The 26812-nt window shown below is 43.7% G+C and overlaps 1 protein-coding gene and 1 pseudogene across 1 annotated transcript in view; both read right to left on the bottom strand.

Annotated features, from left to right (window-relative positions):
- The window catches only part of LOC126281454 (uncharacterized), a 62292-nt gene extending 35680 nt beyond the window's left edge, over positions 1 to 26612 (bottom strand). Inside the window, exons 1-2 of the mRNA XM_049980438.1 lie at positions 26411 to 26612; positions 15100 to 15449 (exon numbers count right to left, since the gene is read on the bottom strand). Of these exons, the coding sequence (XP_049836395.1) occupies positions 15100 to 15449; positions 26411 to 26465 (405 nt within the window). The 5' untranslated portion in view covers positions 26466 to 26612. The remainder of the gene's footprint in view (positions 1 to 15099; positions 15450 to 26410) is intronic.
- Positions 8495 to 8643, bottom strand: LOC126282673 (U4 spliceosomal RNA; annotated as a pseudogene).
- Positions 26613 to 26812: the final 200 nt, after the last annotated feature.

Below are 26812 nucleotides of genomic sequence, written 5' to 3'. Positions count from 1 at the left end.
TGGCTTCTTCTGTATAAGACGCGATTCTGCAAGTTGAATGTTTGAAGACGGTCAGTTAATGGCTGCGAGTGGGGCACACGAATCATAAATACTACAGCCTGTTGCAGTGTTAGGGCACGGCGTAAAGTTAGAATATAAACCTGACCTGCAGGAGTTCGAGGATTCAGTTCTCATTAAATGCAACTTATTTTTGTTTTGTTTTTCTAACTCTAAGACTTTGCTTACTATTTTTATTCAATTAATTGGTTTGAATGTATTTTCTTTGTTTCCAATACTTTGTGCCACCAGTTTCATCATCGTATTGACTTTTCTATTTGCTCTTATTTTTCTTATTATTATTTTTTTGTTTGTTTGGAATTCGTTAGCGTCGCCTATATCTGCAACAAAATGCCAACTAGGATTGCTCATCTGTTGGTAACACGATATGCCGAGTTGCCAGTGTTAGGATAGTTTCAGGTAGCCGATGACAGCGAGAAATTACAGAGTTTGGTTTTACCGCTACAACTGCTGAGGAAGATGGCTATGCAAACAAACATTATGAAATTTTTTCGTCTTGAGTTTGCTCGTAGAGTTTAGCCTTAAACGGCATGATCAAAGCAATCGTGATTTTAATTCTGCCGTGGACTGTCGATCACCGTTTTCTCGGATACATTGCACATCACGAGGTTGCAGTCTGCCACAGCTCAGTCATTGGTAACTTAAAATCAGCTATCGACAGAGCATCTCGCATTTCCGTCATACCCCGTGGCGGCATTTCCAATATTACTTCGCGTTACACATTAACAGCATTTGCGAAATGACCCGCCGTTTTTTGTGTCACCAAAGACCGAGTGGTAGCCGGCAGCCGATGTGACGACACTGTAGTAGCAAGTTACAGATTTCAACTATCAAGCAATTTTAATCGGACTATACATCGCGTTTCTGCGCTAGCGCTACCAAATTTTGCACGATCTGTACAGAAAATTAATCGTTAGTAACATCGGATGACCATTATTTGTTTCGACTGACTCCAAGTACATAGCACAGCAGTCGAACTGAAAATATCATTAGCAACGTCAGAAAAATGGCGTCTGGCGATGCTTAGGAAAGCCATAGGGGACGTTTAAACTGAGTCTTTTCTCTTGCTAGAGAGCTACTGATAGTGATTACTCAAGGAATAGAGGTATCTTGTAAAACAAAAACAAAACTGTATCTGTCAGTCCGAAACAGTTCTGATGTTGATGCTATAGCACATTACAATAAACACTGCATAATATCAAAGAATGTAATACGGACATCAAAACAAATACACTCCTGGAAATGGAAAAAAGAACACATTGACACCGGTGTGTCAGACCCACCATACTTGCTCCGGACACTGCGAGAGGGCTGTACAAGCAATGATCACACGCACGGCACAGCGGACACACCAGGAACCGCGGTGTTGGCCGTCGAATGGCGCTAGCTGCGCAGCATTTGTGCACCGCCGCCGTCAGTGTCAGCCAATTTGCCGTGGCATACGGAGCTCCATCGCAGTCTTTAACACTGGTAGCATGCCGCGACAGCGTGGACGTGAACCGTATGTGCAGTTGACGGACTTTGAGCGAGGGCGTATAGTGGGCATGCGGGAGGCCGGGTGGACATACCGCCGAATTGCTCAACATGTGGGGCGTGAGGTCTCCACAGTACATCGAAGTTGTCGCCAGTGGTCGGCGGAAGGTGCACGTGTCCGTCGACCTGGGACCGGACCGCAGCGAAGCACGGATGCACGCCAAGACCGTAGGATCCTACGCAGTGCCGTAGGGGACCGCACCGCCACTTCCCAGCAAATTAGGGACACTGTTGCTCCTGGGGTATCGGCGAGGACCATTCGCAACCGTCTCCATGAAGCTGGGCTACGGTCCCGCACACCGTTAGGCTGTCTTCCGCTCACGCCCCAACATCGTGCAGCCCGCCTCCAGTGGTGTCGCGACAGGCGTGAATGGAGGGGCGAATGGAGACGTGTCGTCTTCAGCGATGAGAGTCGCTTCTGCCTTGGTGCCAATGATGGTCGTATGCGTGTTTGGCGCCGTGCAGGTGAGCGCCACAATCAGGACTGCATACGACCGAGGCACACAGGGCCAACACCCGGCATCATGGTGTGGGGAGCGATCTCCTACACTGGCCGTACACCTCTGGTGATCGTCGAGGGGACACTGAATAGTGCACGGTACATCCAAACCGTCATCGAACCCATCGTTCTACCATTCCTAGACCGGCAAGGGAACTTGCTGTTCCAACAGGACAATGCACGTCCGCATGTATCCCGTGCCACCCAACGTGCTCTAGAAGGTGCAAGTCAACTACCCTGGTCAGCAAGATCTCCGGATCTGTCCCCCATTGAGCATGTTTGGGACTGGATGAAGTGTCGTCTCACGCGGTCTGCACGTCCAGCACGAACGCTGGTCCAACTGAGGCGCCAGGTGGAAATGGCATGGCAAGCCGTTCCACAGGACTACATCCAGCATCTCTAGGATCGTCTCCCTGGGAGAATAACAGCCTGCATTGCTGCGAAAGGTAGATATACACTGTACTTGTGTCCCTTCCTGGGACAATGAATTCACGGTGTTCTTATTTCAATTTCCAGGAGTGTATATTACAAGGAAAAGATAGTCATATCAGATAACAAAATAAAGACAATGGGTATAGTGAAGGAGGAGATCGATAGAACCAGACATGAAGAGGGACAAATAGCATTAAGAGTAAATGATACATTGGTGACAGATGTGTATAGTGTTGCAGAACTTTTTAACGAACATTTTATAACTGTTACGGAAAAGATGGGGTTGTCAGGTTCTGTAGATGCTGCTATGGAATACCTCAGACCAGACGTTTCAAGTAACTTCCATAATATGAATTTGATCCTCACTACCACAGCAGAAGTAATGTCCATCATAAAATCTTTAAAATCAAAAACATTTAGTGGGTACGATGAAATATCTACAAACTTTATTAAGGAATGTGATACTGAGTTAAGTAACATATAAAGCTATCTCTGTAACCAGTCGTTTACCAGTGGAACATTTCCTGAATGGTTGAAATATGCTGAAGTTAAGCTACTGTTTAAGAAGGGAGATAAAGAAATAGCATCAAATTTCCGTCCAATTTCACTTTTGCCAGTATTCTCAAAATTTTTAGAAAAGGTAATGTACAATCGACTTTATAGCCACCTTATGACAAATAACATACTGTCAAAGTCGCAGTTCGGATTGCTAAAGAGTTCTGATATTGAGAAGGCTATCTACACTTACAGTGAAAATGTACTTAATCCATTAGATAAAAAATTGCAGGAAACTGGTATATTTTGTGATCTGTCAAAGGCATTCACTGTGTAAATCACAATATCCTTTTAAGTAAATTAGAGTATAATGGTGTAACAGGAAATGCTGCAAAATGGTTCAAATCTTATATCTCTGGCAGGAAACAAAGGGTGTTATTAAGAAAGAGACATGTATTAAGCTATGAGGCATCATCCAACTCGGAACTAATTACATATGGGGTCTCACAAGGTCCCATCTTAGGGCCCTTACTTTTTCTTGTGTATATCAATGACTTTTCATCAGTAACATTACCAGATGCCAAGTTTGTTTTGTTTGCCAATGACACAAATATTGCAATAAATAGCAAATAAAGTGTAGTCTTAGAAAGATTGGCTAATAAAATATTTGTGGACATTAATCACTGGTTCCTAGACAATTCTTAGTCGCTAAACTTTGAAAAACACACTACATGCAGTTCAGAACTTGTAAGGAGTGCCCACGAGTACATACCTAACATACGATGACAAGCAGATAGAAGAAGTTGACAGTGTTAAATTCTTGGTGTTACAGCTTGACAATAAATTCAACTGGGAGGAACACACCACAGAAATGCTGAAGTCTCTTAACAAATCTCTATTTGCAATACGAATTATGTCAGAAATAGGGGACATAAAAATGTAAAAAGCTGGAATACTATGCTTACTTTCATTCCATAATATGATATTGGATTATTTTTTGGGGTAATTCATCAAGCCAAGCTACGTTGTCTAGGCACAAAAACGTGCAATAAGAGTGATATGTGGTGCCAACTCAAGAACATCCTGCAGAAGCCTGTTTATGGAACAAGGAATACTAACTACAGCTTCCCAATATACACTCCTGGAAATTGAAATAAGAACACCGTGAATTCATTGTCCCAGGAAGGGGAAACTTTATTGACACATTCCTGGGGTCAGATACATCACATGATCACACTGACAGAACCACAGGCACATAGACACACGCAACAGAGCATGCACAATGTCGGCACTAGTACAGTGTATATCCACCTTTTGCAGCAATGCAGGCTGCTATTCTCCCAAGGAGACGATCCTAGAGATGCTGGATGTAGTCCTGTGGAACGGCTTGCCATGCCATGCTATTTCCACCTGGCGCCTCAGTTGGACCAGCGTTCGTGCTGGACGTGCAGACCGCGTGAGACGACACTTCATCCAGTCCCAAACATGCTCAATGGGGGACAGATCCGGAGATCTTGCTGGCCAGGGTAGTTGACTTACACCTTCTAGAGCACGTTGGGTGGCACGGGATACATGCGGACGTGCATTGTCCTGTTGGAACAGCAAGTTCCCTTGCCGGTCTAGGAATGGTAGAACGATGGGTTCGATGACGGTTTGGATGTACCGTGCACCATTCAGTGTCCCCTCAACCATCACCAGAGGTGTACGGCCAGTGTAGGAGATCGCTCCCCACACCATGATGCCGGGTGTTGGCTCTTTGTGCCTCGGTCGTATGCAGTCCTGATTGTGGCGCTCACCTGCACGGCGCCAAACACGCATACGACCATCATTGGCACCAAGGCAGAAGCGACTCTCATCGCTGAAGACGACACGTCTCCATTCGTCCCTCCATTCACGCCTGTCGCGACACCACTGGAGGCGGGCTGCACGATGTTGGAGCGTGAGCGGAAGACAGCCTAACGGTGTGCGGGACCGTAGCCCAGCTTCATGGAGACGGTTGCGAATGGTCCTCGCCGATACCTCAGGAGCAACAGTGTCCCTAATTTGCTGGGAAGTGGCGGTGCGGTCCCCTACGGCACTGCGTAGGATCCTACGGTCTTGGCGTGCATCCGTGCGTCGCTGCGGTCCGGTCCCAGGTCGACGGGCACGTGCACCTTCCGCCGACCACTGGCGACAACTTCGATGTACTGTGGAGACCTCACGCCCCACGTGTTGAGCAATTCGGCGGTATGTCCACCCGGCCTCCCGCATGCCCACTATACGCCCTCGCTCAAAGTCCGTCAACTGCACATACGGTTCACGTCCACGCTGTCGCGGCATGCTACCAGTGTTAAAGACTGCGATGGAGCTCCGTATGCCACGGCAAACTGGCTGACACTGACGGCGGCGGTGCACAAATGCTGCGCAGCTAGCGCCATTCGACGGCCAACACCGCGGTTCCTGGTGTGTCCGCTGTGCCGTGCGTGTGATCATTGCTTGTACAGCCCTCTCGCAGTGTCCGGAGCAAGTATGGTGGGTCTGACCCACAGGTGTCAATGTGTTCTTTTTTCCATTTCCAGGAGTGTATTTATTCCTTAATGAAATTAGTCATTAAAAATATATGACTTTTTCAAACCAGCAGCTCAATTCATGGAATCAGTACTTGGAATAAGAATAATCTTCACTAGGATTTAAAGTCACTTAGTCTTGTACAAAAAGGTGTGCATTATTCAGGATCACACATTTTCAATAACTTGCCAGCAGCCATAAAAATCTTAACAGCCAATGAAATTCAGTTTAAGAGAAGCCTAAACGATTTATTGGTGGCCAACTCCTCTTACTCCATTGATGAATTTCTCAATAGAATCAGCTGATTTGTATGTGTGTGTGTGTGTGTGTGTCTGTGTGTGTATGTGTGTCTGTGTAACTACAATCTAACTTCTGCACCATTGCAGTGCAGTAATGTGTTCATTGTAAATAAATATTGTAGTAGTTCTATTATATGTTTATTACCTTATAAATAAATAAACACTTTTTTAAATTTTAAATTTAGAGCATTAATGCTGTCTTAGTAAATGAGTGTTTGTAAAATGATTCTTTCATACAGTGTTCATTAAAAAATAGACGATCAATCTTTCCACTGGGGACCTGTGGAAAGTACATCAGTTTGTTTGTTTCAGTTGTAAATATTTGTCAGGTATTATTGTTTTTCTGACATGTTCTGCGTCCTGGAGGACCTCCTCACTACGGATCAATTGGAATGAAAGTAAATCTAATCTAATATAATCTAATGTAGCCACCTACACAGGGCTCTGAAAACATCACGGCACCAGATGAGTCAACGTCTTAGCGTCAAGAACATATTTGTGCTTTTGAGCACTGCCATTGTGTTACTCAAATATCCGAGCTCCTAGAGAGCATATATTTTATAATTGAGAACAGATATATGTATGTTCATTAACAACAGATTATTCTATTTTACAAGGAACAAATGTATAATTTGAAAGCCAGAAAGTTATTACTGTAGTTTCGAAACTAATTCAAACATGACGACAGAGCACATTTGTGCAGTTCTGTTGTGGCACGTTTATGCACTTTTTGCACTGCCAAAGCAGATACCCCAGTTGTCAACATTGATACTAGCAAGATATCAGTCCCAGGGATACCAAGACTTTCGAGAATGTTTTAATTTCAAGTTCGAAGTCTGATAACAAATGACAAAAGAAATATTTTTTCGTGTGATGTTGTAATAAATTAGCAATTTCGGATTTTTCCCTTCATTTGTACTTTAAAACATTGCTTCTAGTCAAATTTCATGATTCTAAATCAACGGAAGGTACACTATAGGTTTTGATGAGTGAGTTCTCGAGTATCAGATCACCTGACATAAATGGCCGTATCATCTGACTTAAGTGACTGAGAAGCTTAAAAGACTGACACCGCCAAGGGACCATGAACCTTAATATGTAACATAAATCTGGATACGTCTGCCCGTTCTGGAGAAAAAGGTTTATTAACAGTCGGGCAGACAGACAGACGAACAACAAAGCGATTCTATAGGGGTTCCGTTTTTACAGACTGAGGCACGGAACCCAGAAAATGAAGGTGCAGGAGGTTAAAGGGTCGAAAGTGCTAAAAAAAAAAAGTTATTTGAACCCTTTGAATCTCATGCATAAAAAATCAGTTCTGTGAGAGCAAGAATTGACAGCAAGAAGCTGCCACAAGCAAGAACATGGCAAAATGTGGATAAACATACTTTTTGACATTATCACTGCTGTTCTGCCCAAAGGTAATTCTCTATCCTCTCCTGTCTTCTTCCGTCCTCTTCAGGCCCACGTAATTTCCGCTTCCCTTTGCGTCGTCTATCATCTTGCGTCCGTTCCTTCCTCCCAATCTTCTCTTACAAATGATTCCTTTTTAAACTTCTGTCAGAAAGCACTCACCATCGCAACGATTGTCCCAACTAGTTCTTCCTCCTCTCTCTTATAACCATCAGCAGTCTGATGAAGAGTTTTAAAATTGCCTTTGTGTTTAGTGCTGAAAACGGCAAAAACAATAAAAAAGAAATAAGGAATGGGTCCAGTGTCTTGAATATAAAAGGTGGGCTCATGATGACTGTGCTACAGAAAACACATTATCTTTGTCTAAATAAACTGCAATTCGGAGAACAGGCCTTTGATTAAAATTCGAACTTCTGTGAAGGTCATATTAAGCTAAGAGATGGAAATTCTCCAAAAAATTTGTTTGTTGGCAATAATTTTTTTGTAATTTATCATGTTAATTAGTGTAAGTAAGCCTGTAATTTTATTTCCTACCAATGAGACAAATGTGACCAAAGTGGACGATATTTCTCCGTTGAGATGTAGTGTCAAAGACGCAACATAGCGATGGCAGTCACCACTGAAAAAACCGATTTTCAGTTATATCTACTTTCTTCACGCCAGTTTAACCTGATGGTTAAAACAGATCAAAATAACCGATTTTCCGTTTTTTGTTCCTGTTATTTCCTATAATGAACGTAGGAATCAAACAACGAGTGAATAATTTTTACTGACTCAGTAAAATCGTATAATGTTCCAGCATGTGCAAAAGTAAATGAATTACCTATTCAATGATTTTATCTTTGTGTTGATTGTAGGTCACAGAAAGAGAGTTATTGTGTAAGGAAAGAAAGAATTTCATTCGCCAGTCGCTGTAAATTGTGTGAGATTTTACCTTTCTAAACACGAAAGAGTTTCTGCTTGCTCCAAGATTTTCAAAGATACTCGTATTTTGGATGCTACCCTACGTTGTGAAAATATACGACGTATGTGCCTGCACGACACAACACGCAGAATGCTATCTTGAGAGACACGGGAGAGATCCAAGCAGGGATAAGTTGGCCTGGTACATCCGCCGGCATGAGCGTGTTTGTTAAGCGAATTTCCACACTGTTTTAGTTAATTACAGTTCTGGTTACACATCTCCGCCTGAGTAGAGAAATACGCTCACAGTTAAAATACGACTATGCGCTGAGCAGAATTTACACGGCTCTCATAGATGGCATACATGACTTTCGTGCCTTGCAGTGGCAAGCAAAATTTTTCAACTAGCAATAATAGCACCTAGGATAAGTCTCATTGGTTACGACACTGCCACTGTGCAAAGGTACAGGAAAGCCATCGGGTCGCAGAACTGAAATAAAAATGGTAGCAAAATCGTGGGTGGCCGATCGTCCATTGAGACCCTGCCACAGACATGGCAAATGATGTATAAAAGTCAACTGTAATTCCTTACAAAATTTATAGCCGTTTTTCACCACACATAACACCAAAACATGAGCCACTAAAATTTTCAGTTGTTTGTATTACCCGGTGTCTCAGCAAATTCAAGGAATTAGAGCCTCGGATAGATGTTGGTTCTGCATTTACGCATGTGTAATGCTAGTATTGTGCTTCATCGCAACTGATAACTGAGAGAAGAGCCATATATAAGGCATGTAAATGTTGAGACCGTTTCTTCGTAAAACTTGATGACGTCGACGCATGGATTCACTTCATCGCCTCCACGCGGGATACTGTTTTCGTAAATATCGAAAAAACGCATGGCCCAGTATTTATTGTGCGTCAGTTTGTGAGTATATTGATATAACTGATTTACGTGTATTGTTAGTCTTTTATTGATCCAGGTCTTGTTGCCTTTGACTAGATCCTGTTCTGAATCTTGAAACATACCTTAGCACGATAAACAAAATGATAAACCGTAAAATTTATCATAACGAAGACTTTCAGAGATTAGCAATTGGCTAAGAAATAATTTAACGATTGTGTAAAGCTAAAAAGATTTCAAGTGAGTTATTGCGCGATAGTGAACTCAAATTTGAACTCCATAAAAAAGGCATTAATCTAAGAATAAGTTGATTCTGTCAGTACTGTCCATAAATTTAATATAAACTAAACTCCGTCCGAGCAGGTCTCTGAAGATTCAACGATACTGACCTCTCTGGGGACACCATCTTGACGAAGCACTGTCAGTGCGGGTGGAGAGGCTTGCGTACCCGCGTGAAGCTCAGGGCTATGCCGAAGGTAGAGGACCACTGCTGGAAAGGCCTCAGCCGATGGATCAGACTAAGAGTGTCCCACAACGTCCCATCTTCCCTATCCACTCCTAGTCCTACCCAACTCCCTGACCCAACCCAAGGTGTGGTGCGATCCGTGCCGAGGAGTGCATGGTGCATGGGAAGATGTGTCCTAAACGGAGCCTCAGGGATACCGGACGACCTCCCTGAGTAAGTAGCCTTACACCATGTGGGGTATTCGTAGTGCGGACCTACCTAAATCCCGTGTGACCAATATTGACAGGATTAAAGAAAAAGTAGAAAAAAACTGAGGGACAAACTGGGACCTCAGATATCCAAACATCGGGGCAGTACCGATGGTAGGCATTCCCACTACTGAATCAGGGTCTAGACCTGGGCCAGAAGTGGGAACTGCAACCGAGAAGCTAGACCAGATTAAGATCAAAGGCTTGCCTGGGGCCCAGAGGGGGAAACTACTCAGGGAACAGACGTAAAAGGAAGAGAAACAATGGCTTTCTAAAGACAAGTGGTGGGAATTAAAGGGACTTGAACCTAAGACCTCAAGGAAGAAACTGTCTCTGGCTGAAGGGGATAAGCAGTAAAGCACAGTAAAGGGGCCTCTGCTGCCCTGAGTCGCTGCCTGGGGAGGCAGGAAGTGGACGTGGCCCTGATACGAGAACCCTATTTATATAAAAGGGATGTATCGGGTCTCGGTGGCACGGGAGGAAGCTGATCTATGCCGGAAAACTAAGAAACTCTCTAACATGCATCTATGTAAGAAATGGCATTTCTTTCATGCCAATGATGGATTTCTGCTCTAAGGGTTTAGTGACAATTAAAATTCAGCAATGTGAGGAAGGTATCACGAGGGAAATTGTTTTGGCCTCAGCATAACTCCCTTACAAAGACAGCTCTCCTCCTCCCATGGTGGTGAGGAGACTGGTAGCGACTTGCCATCGGCAAGGTGATTAGCTGCTGGTGGATGAGACGCCAATGCCCACAACCTAGTGTGGGACAGCAAGGACACCAACAGTAGAGGTGAGTACTTCTTGAATTCCTTTTAGCTAACAACTTACAGGTCCTCAATAGGGTCAATGAACCCACATTCAGGAATAGCAGAAGGGAAGAAGTAATTGGCATAACCTTTGGTTCCATGATGATGGGCACCTATGTCAAACAAAGGCATGCAGTGCTGGAGCCATCCTCATCGGACCACATGTACATTAAATTCAAGGTTGAAATGGGAATCAGACAGACCATAACCTATAGGAATCCCAGGAAAACAGACTGGGTCCTTGATTTAGGCTTATCGGAAATTAAAACCTCGATAAGGAATCCAGTTGAATTGGAGGAAGTAGCAGACGGTGTTACCTCTGTCATAGTGGCCTCATATCAGGACAACTGCACAATCACCAAGAAGTGCACAAATGGGAGTGTGCCTCGGTGGAATAACAACTTAGAAATGCAAAGAAAACAGGTATGGAGACTTTAATATTGCGAGATATAAAGTACAATGGGCTAAATATCGTGAGGCCCTTGTCAACTACAATCTTGCAATCCGACAAGCAAAGGAGTCATCCTGGAAGGCATTATCCGCAGCTCGTGGTCGTGCGGTAGCGTTCTCACTCCCTACGCCCGGGTCCCCGGGTTCAATTCCCAGCGGGGTCAGGGATTTTCTATGCCTCATGATGACTGGGTGTTGTGTGATGTTCTTAGGTTAGTTAGGTTTAAGTAGTTCTAAGTTCTAGGGGACTGATGAGCATAGATGTTAAGTACCATAGTGCTCAGAGCCATCTGATCCATTTGGAAGGCATTCCGTGAGGAAGTGGAGAGCACAGCTGCTCAAGCCAGACAGCACAAGACTCTCACTAGAGTACCAACCAGTCCAGGAAGTACGTTGAGGAAGGAGGATGGGGAATATACAAAGACAGCACATGAGACCCTGGAACTGCTCCTCAAAACTCACTTTCCTCAATATGCTCTGCTGGACAACAAAGTCCAGAATGTGATCCCGAAGAGACAACGGTGTTTAGGGACTCGAAGAGAGGAATGGGAATCGGCCAGTGAGTGTGTGAACTTTAATCAAATCCAATGGGTGGTGGGAACATTCCAACCGTTCAAGTCACCTGGCCCAGACGTAATTTTTCGAGCTCTCCTGCAACAGGCAGAAGAGGAGCTCATAAGAGTCGTATGCAGACTATTCAGGGTTAGCCTAGCCGTAGGAATCATTCCCAATGCTTGTAGGGCAGTGAAAGTTGTCTTCATTCCAAAGCCATGGAGAATTGATCATTCTTATTCTCAAAACATTGGAAAAACTGGTTAATGTATATGTTGGGGTGAGGGGGCTAAGTAGGGCTCCTCTACATTCAAACCTTCACACATATCAACCAGGTAAATCATGCGAGCCAGCTCTCCACCAACTAGTTGCGAAGTTGGAGAAAGCACTTCACTTCCAAGAAATAGCCCTCTGCATCTTCCTGGATATCGAGGGGGCCTTCAGTAACACGACCTTCGATTACACAGTAAGGGCAGCAGAGGTGCATGGCCTGGGGACCACTATATGCAGGTGGACCACGGCCAGGCTTAGTGGAAGGAAGGTAAGAGGCTACCATGATGAATGAAAAGATGGTAATTAACACCACTACAGGCTGCCCACAAGGAGAAGTTTTGTCCCCTCTGTTGTGGAATCTAGTGGTGGACGAACTCATTATGGAATTAAATTGCAGACAATGCTTCTGCCGAGGATACGCAGATGACCTTGTCATAGTAATACTTGGCAAATTTACTTACACAGTTACGAATGTGGCACAAAGAAGCTTGGACATTGCGCATCATTGGTGCATTAAACAGCATCTGAGGGTTAATCCTAAGAAGACTGTTGTAGTGCCATTTACGAAGAGACATATTCAAAACTAAAGTTGGAATCTAAAGCTCGATGAAACTCTACCTTTGAAGGGGATAGTGAAATATCAAGGGGTAACCTTAGATTTTTTATTTTTTTATTGTATGGCAACGGTCCCCCGTCGGGCAGACCATTTGCCGGGTGCCAGTCTTCAAAAGTGACGCCACTTCGGAGACCTGCAGTCGATGAGGATGAAAGGATGATGATGAGTACAGCACAACACCCAGTCCCTGGGCGGAGAAAATCCCCCGACTCAGCCGGGAATCGAATCCGGGCCCAGAGAATTGACAGTCCGTCACACTGACCATTCAGCTACTGGGGGTGGACAGTAACCTTAGATGAGAAGCTAACATGTACGCCCCACAGCAGAGTATCTGCTCCAAGGCAAAGTGTACTGTAGTGAGTAGTAGAAGAGCTCGTGGAAAAAACTGGGGTCTAAGCTCCAGGGGTATATACGCCACAGTGGTTAGACCTAGGATTTCCTATGGGGCCGTAGTGTGGTGGAAGAAGGTAGAACAGCGGGTTGCAGCTAAGGAGCTTGCTAAGGTGCAGAGATTGGCCTGATTAGCCATAACAGGCAGAATTAGCAGCACACCAACCGCTGGAATGGAAGCCATGCTGGACATGCCTCCACTACACCTTTGGTTCAAGATGGAGGCAGCAGCTGGGGCACACAGACTTAAAACTGGCAAAAACTGGGTCTCATTCGAATATCCAGAATCACACACCAACATAGTGAGTGAGGTAAATATAGGAATGGCTGGGGAAGTACTTGCCAACTATATAATAACTCCCAACTGCTTCGACAAGACTTACAATCTAATAATTGGAAGCAGGGAGCAGTGGGAAAAAATAGTTCGACACCATACAGGGGACATCGTTTGGTTCACTGATGGGTCGAAAATAGACCAAGGCGTTGGGGCAGGGGTGTACGGGATTCAGCCAAGGAGGACATCATCTCTTTAGGAAAACTGGCCTCTGTATTTCAAGCTGAAATTACCGCAATCACGGCATGTGTGGATGAGAATATGCGTAGGTGCTACGAAGACCGTAGCATCTACATCTATTCAGACAGCCAGACAGCTCTGAATCATTTGCAGCTGCTGCAACAAGATCTAAGATTGTTGCAGAATGCCATAGGGCTCTGGTGGAGCTGGGAGGAAGCCATAGGGTAAACATAGTGTCGGTCCTTGGCCACTTAGGGATCTGTGGCAATGAACAAGCCGACAGATTGGCTAGGATGGGGGCAACAACTCCATTTATTAGATCGGAACCTGTCCTGACAATCACCAAGACTATGATTAAATTAGAACTACGGAACTGGCTTAGGAAACAGCACAAGGTCCATAAACAAAAACACGGTTAGGTAATGATGCCCAAGGCAAATTTAAAAAGAAGCTCTGTAATCTTGGGATCGAACAGGAAAGAGATCAAACTCATAACTGGACTGATAACCGCCCATGGGAATTTCAAAAAACACCTACACACAATGGGTATAACGGAAGACGATCCTAAATGTAGGATATGTGATGAGGGTGAAGAAACAGTGTCACACCTTATCTTCGAATGCATGGCATTGGAAAGTAAAAGATACAGAATCTTCGGAACAACTAGACCTGAAGAAATTGTGTCTAACAAAAAACTGGTAGAGGGACTTCTTGCACTATTTAAGGGCACTGGTTGGCTTTACTAGACAGGCAGAGAGCGATACCGCACAATAAATGTGATCGTTAACGTGAGGTAGTGCTATCTTATTAATTAGTATCTCAAAATAAAGAGCAAAATTAACACTGCAGCGAAGTTCAAAGAAGAGCAGCACGTTTTGTATTATAGCGCAATAGGGAAGAGAGTGTTACGGACATAATATAGAATATGGGATGGACAACATTAAAACAACGGCGTTTTTCGTTGCGGCAGAATCTACTCACTTAATGTCAATCACCAACTTACTCTTCCAAATGCGACAAGATTTTGCTATCGCCTACGTAGATAGGGAGAAACGCTCATCGTAATAAAATAAGGGAAATCAGGGCCAGCATGGAAAATATAGGTGTTCCTTTTTGTCGCGCGCTGTTTGAGAGTGGAATAATAGAGAATTATTGTGAAGGTGGTTCGAAGAACCCTCTGCAAGGTACTGAAAGGTGATTTACAGATTATCCGTGTACATGTAGAAGATTTCATTCCACGAAATATTCTCTCGTGAAGGTGTCAGTGAAGAAATTTAATTTGCTTATTAAAGTTTTGAGTTTAAAGTTTACAGCTGTCTGGATTAATTGAAGTATGTGTTGGAGGTGCTGAGTTTTTCCGGTAAGACTCAGCACAACCAGGAGCACCTCCGAAGATGTCCAACGTAGCTTTGGACGAAACGTCACGGATAGAAGAGTTCCATGGACCACGGCCATAAAACCCGGAAGAATTCTCGGCAGTTAAAACATCCGGTCGTGAAAGCCTTCATTGTATGATATCAAATTGTGCATTTTTCTTTATACTGGGTATGGTGTGCTCTGGACACGAGTAAATAATTTTGAGTCAAATTGCCTAAGGAAGCCATCAGTAAAACGATCATGGTCAAAATTTAGTAAAACAATAGCATGCAAGTTACAGATATGTTTCCTCGTTCTGGTAAATAATCTACTAGCCTAGTACCTGTCGTGTGATGGGTACCATGCCAGAACCCTCACCGCCCTTAACAAGAGCTGCAAGACGTCTGTAGATAACTGCATAGCCCTTCAGTATGTCGTCAAACTGCGTCGCCGACGCAGAGCCGTCCAGGTTCTGGGCTATGTGTTCGACGCCCTTGAAAAGGTTGGTTGTGGGCTGTGACGTGGCCTTGACGGAGTTGTACTCGTTGAAGTCAAGGCGCGACTGCAGCTCCTTCATGTACGCCAGCACGGCCTCCGCCGTGAAGTTCCTCGTGAGGTCGGCAGTGTCCAGTTCCGGAGGAGCCACGCCGGTCGTGGCTTTCCTGAAGATCGACTGCAGCGAGATGCTCGTCCCTGCGGCAAAGATGGATGTTGTCACAAATTCAGCTAACAAGAGGACCACGCGGCAATCGGATTTTCGTAATTTTTTATATTTATGGTACGTGAAGCTCTAAACTAAAAATATTCCTCTCCTAAAGCTATACGATGAAACTCTCAAAAATTCTCGAGGAAGTCGACTTTGAAGTTTTCCAACCTCGATTAGTATGCAAAATAAGGTATAAACTTTTCAACAAGTAGTATAGATCTGTGGTAGTGTGCTTACTTGCTGAATTCTACAGCGGAGGGTGGAGGGGAAAAGGCCGTGGTGGTCTGGATTCGAATGCTGGTAGAATCAAATTTTTGAACGAAGGTACATGTTCTATCAGATTTACATGAAGCGTAAAATACAAAATTTGTAATTTTTTTAATTATATAATCTTGATCAACAATTTTATAAGCATAATCGCTGTTTAAGAATTTTTGTTTGTAATGAAAACTGGATTTTTGTGTGCAGTATACACTGAGGAGACAAAAGGCGTGGGATAGCGATGTGCACGTATAGAGATGGCGGTAGTATCGTGTATACAAGGTATAAACGAGTAGTACGAGGGTCGGTCAAAAAGTAATGCCTCCCATTTTTTTTCTACTTAAAAAAATTAAGTTAAGTGAAAAATTTGAATTTGGCGCCATTCCTCAAACCTTCTTCTGCAATCCACTGCAGTAGTAACTTTCTGTGTCAACAGGTGGCAGCACAGCAGAAGTTTGTAAGATGGCCGACATCGATGTTCGTTTGAGACAGCGTTGTGTGATTGAATTCTTGAATGCAGAAGGTGAAACGCCCATACGCATTCATGAAAGACTGAAGAAGGTGTATGGTGTTGTGACAGTGGATGTCAGCACTGTTAGACGATGGATTCGTCGTTGTAAGGAAGCTGAAGGGCAAACAGCGTTGACTGACGAAAAGCGGAGCGGCAGGCCGGTGAGTGCAGTGACTCCACACAACATTCAGCAAGTTGATGACATCATTCGTGGTGACCGTCGGGTGACTGCAGATGAAGTGTGTCACATTATTTCTCTTAGTAAAGGCAGTGTGATCACGATTATTAAACAATTGGGGTACTCAAAAGTTTGTGCACGGTGGGTTCCAAGAATGTTAACCGATCAGAATAAAGAGGCAAGGAAAACAATAGCCTCCCAACACTTGCAGCGCTTCCGTTTGGAGGGAGATGAGTTTCTGAAAAAAATTGTGACCGGGGACGAAACATGGGTGCATTTTTTTGAACTCGAATCAAAGAGGCAGTCAATGGAGTGGCGTCACACAAGCTCGCCGAGGAAGAAAAAATTCAAAACTGTGCGATCGGCAGGGAAAGTTATGGCAACAGTTTTCTGGGATACAGAGGGTGTGATTCTGGTTGATTTTTTGGAGCAGGGATGCACAATAAATTTTGTTCAATACGTCACAACCCTCAAAAAACTTAAAGCACGTCTTCAGCGAGTTCGCCCAACAAAATCAATGGCAGATGTTCTTCTTTTGCATGACAATGCAAGACCACACACCAGTCGTCACACCTCTGACGAGATTGTCAAAACTGGATGGGAAGTTTTGCCTCATCCCCCATACAGCCCTGACCTGGCACCATCAGACTTCCATCTGTTTGGGCCACTAAAAGAAGCTCATCGTGGGATTCATTTTGAAGATGAGGAGGCCGTCAAAACATCCGTGCGTCAATGGCTTAGGAAGCAGAGCTGTGATTTTTACCGTGCTGGGATACATGCCCTTGTTCAAAGATGGACCAAAACTGTAGAGATGGGCGGAGATTACATTGAAAAATGACAAAATGATCCTCAATGTTGTGGTTTTCAACCTATGTAATTGCATTTAAATTTCCTGACAATTAAACGTAGAAAAAAAAATAGGAGGCATTACTTTTTGACTGACCCTCGTATATTGGCGGAGCTGTCATTTGTACTCAGGTGAAATATATGAAAAAGTTTGCGACGTGATTTTGGCCGTACGAGGGGTTTGACCTGAACGCGAAATGGTAGCTGGAAATAGACTCATGGAACATTCCATTTCGCAAACCGTTAGGGAATTCAATATTCCCAGACCCACAGTGTCAAAGGTGTGCCGAGGATACCCAATTTCACAGGCATTGCCAGGCATGGACAACGCAGTAGCTGCCGGCTTTCAGTTAGCGTCCGACAGTAGCGGAGTTTGCGTAGAATTGTCAGTGCTAACAGAAGCAACACCGCGTGAAATCACCGCAGAAATCAATGTGGGGTGTACGACGAGCGTATCCGTTGCGACAGTATGGCGAAATCAGGCGTTAATGGGCTACGGCAGCAGACGACCGACGCGAGGGCCTTTGCTAGCAGTACGACATCGCCTGCAGCTCCACTCACGGGCTCGCGACCACATCGGTTGGGCCCTACACAGCTGGATAACAGTGGCCTAGTCAGATGAGACCCGATTTCGGCTGGTAAGAGCTGATGGTAGGGTTCGAGTGTGGGGCACTGTGGAAGCTGGCGTTTGTTCCATAACGGTGTGGGCTGTGTTTGCATGGAATGGACTGAATCCTCTGGTCCAAATGAACCCTAGAATGATTGGAAATGGTTATGTTCGGCTACTTGGATACAGTTTACGCCAGTCATGCGCTTCATGTTATACACTCCTGGAAATGTAAATAAGAACACCATGAATTCATTGTCCCAGGAAGGGGAAACTTTATTGACACATTCCTGGGGTCAGATACATCACATGATCACACTGACAGGACCACAGGCACATAGACACAGGCAACAGAGCATGCACAATGTCGGCACTAGTACAGTGTATATCCACCTTTCGCAGCAATGCAGGCTGCTATTCTCCCATGGAGACGATCGTAGAGATGCTGGATGTAGTCCTGTGGAACTGCTTGCCATGCCATTTCCACCTGGCGCCTCAGTTGGACCAGCGTTCGTGCTGGACGTGCAGACCGCGTGAGACGACGCTTCATCCAGTCCCAAACATGCTCAATGGGGGACAGATCCGGAGATTTTGCTGGCCAGGGTAGTTGACTTACACCTTCTAGAGCACGTTGGGTGGCACGGGATACATGCGGACGTGCATTGTCCTGTTGGAACAGCAAGTTCCCTTGCCGGTTTAGGAATGGTAGAACGATGGGTTCGATGACGGTTTGGATGTACCGTGCACTATTCAGTGTCTCCTCGACGATCACCAGAGGTTTACGGCCAGTGTAGGAGATCGCTCCCCACACCATGATGCCGGGTGTTGGCCCTGTGTGCCTCGGTCGTATGCAGTCCTGATTGTGGCGCTCACCTGCACGGCGCCAAACACGCATACGACCATCATTGGCACCAAGGCAGAAGCGACTCTCATCGCTGAAGACGACACGTCTCCATTCGTCCCTCCATTCACGCCTGTCGCGACACCACTGGAGGCGGGCTGCACGATGTTGAGGCGTGAGTGGAAGACGGCCTAACGGTGTGCGGGACCGTAGCCCAGCTTCATGGAGACGGTTGCGAATGGTCTTCGCCGATACCCCAGGAGCAACAGTGTTCCTAATTTGCTGGGAAGTGGCGGTGCTGTCCCCTAGGGCACTGCGTAGGATCCTACGGTCTTGGCGTGCATCCGTGCGTCGCTGCGGTCCGGTCCCAGGTCGACGGGCACGTGCACCTTCCGCCGACGACTGGCGACAACATCGATGTACTGTGGAGACCTCACGCCCCACGTGTTGAGCAATTCGGCGGTACGTCCACCCGGCCTTCCGCATGCCCACTATACGCCCTCGCTCAAAGTCCTTCAACTGCACATACGGTTCACGTCCACGCTGTCGCGGCATGCTACCAGTGTTAAAGACTGCGATGGAGCTCCGTATGCCACGGCAAACTGGCTGACACTGACGGCGGCGGTGCACAAATGCTGCGCAGCTAGCGCCATTCGACGGCCAACACCGCGGTTCCTGGTGTGTCCGCTGTGCCGTACGTGTGATCATTGCTTGTACAGCCCTCTCGCAGTGTCCGGAGCAAGTATGGTGGGTCTGACACACCGGTGTCAATGTGGTCTTTTTTCCATTTCCAGGAGTGTAGATGACAAAACACGATGTCACCTGGTCACAGTTGTTCGCGATTGATTTGAAGAATATTCTGGACAGTTCGAACGAATAGTTCAGCCACCCTGATAGCTCGACATGATTGCCACCGAAAATCTAAGGGTCACAATAGAGAGGTGAGTTCGTGCACAAAATCCTGCACCGCTAACGTTTCCGCAAATGCGGACAGCTATAGACGCAGCATGGCTCATTGTTTCTGCAGGCGGCTTCTAACGACTTGTTGAGTCCATGCCACGTCGAGTTGCTGCACAACGCTGGGAAAGAGGATATCCGACACGGTATTAGGAGGTATCCCGTGACTTTTTTCACATAAGTGTATAGTATGCTGTAATACTTTTACGCAGAAATCACTTTTTTTTTTAGGTTGGTTGCCTCACCAGACGGCCTAAAGGAAGACATCGAAGCACTTCACAGGCGGACTGCTAGATTTGTTACCGGTTGGTTCGAACAATATGCAGGAATTGCGGAGATTCTTCTGGAATTCAACTGGACATCCATGCAGGGAAGGTGACGTTCTTTTCTAAAAACACTATTGAGAAAATTTAGAGAACCGGCAATTGAAGCTGACTGCACAACGATTCTATTGCTGGCAACGTACATTTCGCGTAAGAGCTACAAATATAAGAGAAATTGGGGCAAGTGTGGAGGCATATAGATAGTCGTTTTTCCCTCCTTCTGTTGAGAGTGGAACAGCAAAGGAAATTACTAATAGTGGTACAGGTGTAAGTAGGCTGTTTAGGTTTTTATATTGGTAACGCCATGTAGCGCTCTGTATGAAAATCACTGACTGTGCTGTGTGCAGTGTGTGACTGGTTGGCATTGTTGGAATATTCTCTATTGTAGCGTTGGGCAGTTGGATGTGAACAGCACGTAGCGTTGGGCAGTTGGAGGTGAGCCGCTAGCAGTGGTGGATGTGGGGACAGAGATGGCAGAATTTTCAGAGCCGACGATCTGGACGTGTGTCCGTCAGAAAAAGGAAATTTGTAAGACTGGATGTCATGAACTGAGATTTATATATATATATATATATATATATATATATATATATATATATATATATATATATATATATATAATGCTTTTTGTTTGTTCTCTATCAAAATCTTTCATTTGCTAACTATGCCTATCAGTAGTAGTTAGTGCTTTCAGTAGTTAGAATCTTTTATTTAGCTGGCAGTATCGGCGCTCGCTGTATTGCAGTAGTTCGAGTAACGAAGATTTTTGTGAGGTAAGTGATTCATGAAAGGTATAGGTTATTGTTAGTCAGGGCCATTCTTTTGTGGGGGTTATTGAAAGTCAGATTGCATTGCGCTAAAAATATCGTGTGTCAGTTTAGTGATGATCAGAATAAGTAAAGAGAGAAATGTCAGTACGTTCAGTTTTTCTCAGCTGTTTGAAAATCAAATAACGTAAGAGGTTTATCAGCACACTCTTTCATTATTTTCCAAAGGGGACGTTTCACAGGGTATCCTCCACCACGCATACAAAGTGTGTATATGGATAGGTGCATGTAGAATAAAATAGGAACACCAAGAAATAAGTGTGAAATAAAAAAGGGTGTAAGACATGGATGTGCTGTTTCGTCCCTACTAGTCAATGTGTACATCGAAGGAGTGATGATGGTAATAAAAGGAACGATCTGGAGCGGGATTAAAAATCAGAGTAAAAGGGTATCAGTATCACTGATATTCGCTGTTGACATTGTTATCCTCAGTAAAAGTGAGGAAGAATTGCGAGAGCTGTAATGAGCACAGAATATGGATTGAGAACAAATAAAAAAAGCAATGAGGAGTAGGGAAATGAGATCAGCGATAAGCTTAACGTCAAAACTGGGGACCCCTAAGTAGTCCAAGTGAAGGAATTCTGCTACCTTGAGGACAATATAACACTTCACAGACGAAGCAAGAGGGACATGGAAAGCCAGACTAGCTCAAACAAAGAGGGTATTCGTGGCCAAAAGAAGTCTACTAGTACCAAAATCGACCTTAATCTGAGGAAGAAATTTCCGAGAATGTGTGGCTGAAGCACAGGATCGCATGGAAATGAATCATGGAGTGTGGGAAGACTGGAACAGAAGAGAATTAAAGCGTTTGAGATGTGGTGCTATGGAAGGATGTTGAAACTTAAGAGGACTGATAAATAAGAACCGAGAAGGAAAAGAACACTGACATGATAAGAGACAGGATGACAGAACATGTGTTAAGACATCAAGGAGTAACTCCACCGTGCTTGAGGGAGCAGTAGAGGGTAGAAACTGCAACGGAAGACAGAGACTGGAATATCTGCAACCAATAACTGAGTACCTCGGGTGTAGGAGCACCTTGTGGAGAAGAGGTTGCCATAAGGATATCACGAAGTTTCCCATCAAACCACTCAGAAGACTGATGGCTCAGAAAATAAGAGCCTGCATAAACCAGTGCTTATACAAAATACCTAGAAAAATTAATAGCACGCAGATCCATACAGTCACAATGGCAAATGGAGTGTCAAACGGTAAAATCAGGTGTCAGCTGTCACGATTTATCACCTTCATTACGATATGAAGTAGAATCAATATTACAGAATAATCAACAAATGATTATGCAAATGCCACTGAACTCTGATTATCAATACATACTGTAAAATGTAGTTGGGAAGAGAGATAGCTAGCCGTCAACGGCTAACGAGGAAGACCTCTCTTTGCAGATCAGATTTGTTAGTTTGGGTTAAACTGACACTCGTTCACAGCAACTGTGGTGTGTAAAGAAAATTAAAATTTCATGAATAAAACCTCTCTACGTTAAGATCAAATTAAGCTCCCGAATTATCATTTCATATGGTTACTTAGTCCCAACGATTTGTAGGAAATAGTGAAGGAAATATCGTAACAGCATAAAAGCAAAAGAAATATAGATAAAAAATGAAAATTTTATCAGTTCAGCTACGACGTAAAGTGGTTAGAAGGAAAAGTTATTAGTATTATCCGTAGAGAGTATCTATAGCACAGCATAGTATTTAACCTTATAGTCAAGTTAGTACACACTAACGTAATTGTGTTTCAACAAAATCTCAAAGAAAGGAAAATACTGAACAGCTTGAGCCTTCTCCATTAGAAAAAATAAGTAAACAAAAGAAAGAAGGGAACACAAAACAAAAATATTTATCGTAGTTAATGACATTAAATAAGTGCAGAAATTATATCGCTGACTTTGCGATTAGGCAGGTCATTGCTTTCTTGATAGCAAAATCGTCCAACATAAGGTAGAGAACAACGTGTTTTGATATAGGTAAACGAGGGAAGTAAATAAAAAATTAATTACTATATCAGACTTCTGTGTAGGCTAATAGTGTCATTTGGCAAGATAGTTATAAAGTCCTTATCACTGAAAAATTGCGTAAAAAGCAAATACCAGTCAATGTAAGAAATATAACTATTATTTGGTTAGTCTTAAGCGACGTAATTTGTGTGCATTATGAGCTATAAATGATCTAAAAATTTATTTATTTACCCTTTACAAGGGATAGTCATAATTCCAAGCTCACAGTGCACCATACGTATTAGCGAGCCTATTTAATTTACTTTTACATACGAAGTGTAGAGCAGTTAAGTCAGGGTTACAATCCCTTTAACTATATATATGTTCATACAGCGTGTTTCAGAGCTGTATTATCCTACTGATTCATCGCAGTTATCGGCAAGTATAGCACACGCTACAGTATTAAAATATCAATACCGGTGAACATTAATATATGTCTGGAGATACTGACAGGTTTCAGATAGATTATATCATGGTAAGACAGAGATTTAGGAACTAGGTTTTAAACTGTAAGACATTTCCAGGGGCAGGTGTGGACTCTGACCACTATCTATTGGTTATGAACTGTAGATTAAAACTGAAGAAACTGCAAAAAGGTGGGAATTTAAGGAGATGGGGCCTGGATAAACTGACAGAACCAGAGGTTGTACAGAGTTTCAGGGAGAGCATAAGGGAACAATTGACAGGAATGCGGGAAAGAAATACAGTAGAAGAAGAATGGGTAGCTTTGAGGGATGGAGTAGTGAAGGCAGCAGAGGATAAAGTAGGTAAAAAGGCGAGGGCTACTAGAAATCCTTGGGTAACAGAAGAAATATTGAACTTAATTGATGAAAGGAGAAAATATAAAAGTGCAGTACATGAAGCAGGCAAAAAAGGAATACAAACGTCTCAAAAATGAGATCGACAGGAAGTGCAAAATGACTAAGCAGGGATGGCTAGAGGACAAATGTAAGGATGTAAAGGCTTATCTCACCAGGGGTAAGATAGATACTGCCTACATGAAAATTAAAGAGACCTTTGGAGAAAAAAAAAACACTTGTATGAATATCAAGAGCTCAGATGGAAACCCTTTTCTAAGCAAAGAAGGGAAAGCAGAAAGGTGGAAGGAGTATATTTAGACTCTATACAAGGGCGATGTAGTAGAGGACAATATTATGGAAATGGAAGAGGATGTAGATGAAGATGAAATGGGAGATACGATACTGCGTGAAGAGTTTGACAGAGCACTGAGAGACCTGAGTCGAAACAAGGACCCGGGAGTAGACAACATTCCATTAGAACTACTGTCAGCCTTGGGAGAGCCAGTCCTGACAAAACTCTACCATCTGGTGAGCAAGATGTATGAGACAGGCGAAATATCCGCAGACTTCAAGAAGAATATAATTATTCCAATCCCAAAGATAGCAGGTGTTGAAAGATGCGAAAATTACCGAACTATCAGTTTAATAAGTCACGGCTGCAAAATACTAACGCGAATTCTTTCCAGACGAATGGAAAAACTAGTAGAAACAAACCTCGGAGGAGATCACTTTGGATTCCGTAGAAATGTTGGAAGGCAGTACTGACCCTACGACTTATCTTAGTAGGTAGATTAAGGAAAGGCAAACCTACGTTTCTAGCATTTGTAGACTTAGAGAAAGCTTTTGACATTGTTGACTGGAATACTCTCTTTCAAATTCTGAAGGTGACAGGGGTAAAATATAGGGAGCGAAAGGCTATTTACAATTTGTACAGAAACCAGATGGCAGTTATAAGAGTTGAGGGACATGAAAGGGAGGCAGTGGTTGGGAAGAGAGCGAGACTGGGTTGTAGCCTCTCCCCGATGTTATTCAATCTGTATATTGAGCAAGCACTGAAGGAAACAAAAGAAAATTTTGGAGTAGGTATTAAAATCCATGGAGAAGAAATAACGTTGAGGTTCGCCGATAACATTGTAATTCTGTCAGAGACAGCAAAGGACTTGGAAGAGCAGTTCAACGGAATGGATAGTGTCTTGAAAGGAGGATATAAGGTGAACATCACCAAAAGCAAAACGAGGATAATGGAATGTTGTCGAATTAAGTCGGGTGATGCTGCGGGAATTAGATTGGGAGATGAGACACTTAAAGTAGTAAAGGAGTTTTGCTATTTGAGGAGCAAAATAACTGATGATGGTCAAAGTAGAGAGGATATAAAATGTAGACTGGCAATGGCAAGGAAAGCATTTCTGGAAAAGAGAAATTTGTTAACATCGAGTACATATTTAAATGTCAGGAAGTCGTTTCTGAAAGTATTTGTATGGAGTGTAGCCATGTATGGAAGTGACACATGGACGATAACTAGTTTAGACAAGAAGAGAATAGAAGCTTTTGAAATGTGGTGCTACAGAAGAATGCTGAAGATTAGATCACATAACTAATGAGGAGGTATTGAACAGAATTGGGGAGAAGAGGAGTTTGTGGCACAACGTGACGAGAAGAAGGAAGCGGTTGGTAGGACATGTTCTGAAGCATCAAGGGATCACAAATTTAGCATTGGTGGGCAGGGTGGAGGGTAAAAATCGTAGACGGAGACCAAGAGATGAATACACTAAGCAGGTTCAGAAGGATGTAGGTTGCAGTAGTTACTGGGAGATGAAGAAGCTTGCACAGGATAGAGTAGCATGGAGAGCTGCATCAAACCAGTCTCAGGACTGAAGACCACAACAGCAACAACATGCTTATAGGATTTACCAAATTTGCCTAAATAGTGGTCGACCATATTACATCATTGCTCACAGTAGATAGAGAATCTACATACTTCAAAGTTTTTTGTATTTAGAAGGACAAGATAAAATAATATAAGTACGAGCAATGTCTTAAAAGTAGTCTGGAATTTCTTCCATGTACGTATAGATCAGATGTTTGGATGCCTAAGATTACCTGTACGCGCAGTTATTAAAATTTGTTTTGGAAAGAAAGGCAGTAGTTTTCAATAGAAACAAGGAATACTAAACATCGTGACGGTTCACTGCATTACAAGGTTGTTCGCTGACGATGTTTCTGTCAATAGAAAAGTATCGCCGTTTGATGTAGAAAGATGTGAGAAAATTTCCATTTGGTGTAATTATTGGCAGCGATAAATACTGACTCGAATTAGTTACAGAGGAATAGAAAAAATGCTAGAGGCCGACGTTAAGGAAGGTGAGTTTGGGTTGACGTTGCTGATGACATTGTAATTCTACAAGACGGCAAGAGTCTTGGACGAGCAGTTGAACGGAATGTACAATGTCTTGAAAACAGGTTAAAAGGTGAACAGCAGCAAAAGTAAAGTAAGTGCAACGGAATGTAGTCAAATTAAGTCAAGTGATGGTGAGGGAATTAGAGTGGGAATCTGAGACACTATAAGTAGTCGGTGAACTTGATATTTGGACAGCAAAATAACTAATGACAGTCGAAGTAGGAGGATATAAAACGTAGAGTAACAGTAGCAAGAAAAACGTTTCTGAAATAAACATTTTAACATCGAAAATACACTTGAATGTTAGTAAGTCTTTTCTGATGGTGTTTGCCTAGATTATAGCCTTGCATAGGCCTAAAAGAGACAAATCTCTAATTTTTACTACCTTGTGATTGTCCAACGCTGGCAAGGATCGCCACAACAGCTACAAGCCTCGCCATTTTCACAAGTCCAGCGTCAACTACGTGCTCCGTGAATCCTTGGCGGCTTATATACCGCACGCAGCCCTCTTCTGACGAGGACCTTCCCCCATTTCCCAGAATGTATGGCGCGCAAGCATCTCCGGTTCGCTTTGCACTGACGTCCGGTGCGAGATCTGGTCACGCTCCCTGCTGCCACGACTGGCTACGGTCAAGGTTATTCTATACAGCTATGGCCTTTGCAGACTCCTCAATGACGTAATCACCTACTGCATGATACGGCAAGAAAGTATTTTCCTCCTAAGAACCCAATTTTGCCTTCTTCGTACAGTCATTTATCTTTATCAGTGATATACTGCAAAACATGT

The sequence above is a fragment of the Schistocerca gregaria genome, chromosome 7 (assembly GCF_023897955.1).
Source record: "Schistocerca gregaria isolate iqSchGreg1 chromosome 7, iqSchGreg1.2, whole genome shotgun sequence".
NCBI classification, from domain to species: Eukaryota; Metazoa; Arthropoda; class Insecta; order Orthoptera; family Acrididae; genus Schistocerca; species Schistocerca gregaria.
Note: the sequence above shows the minus strand (reverse complement) of the source record. Positions and strands in the feature narration are given on the sequence as shown.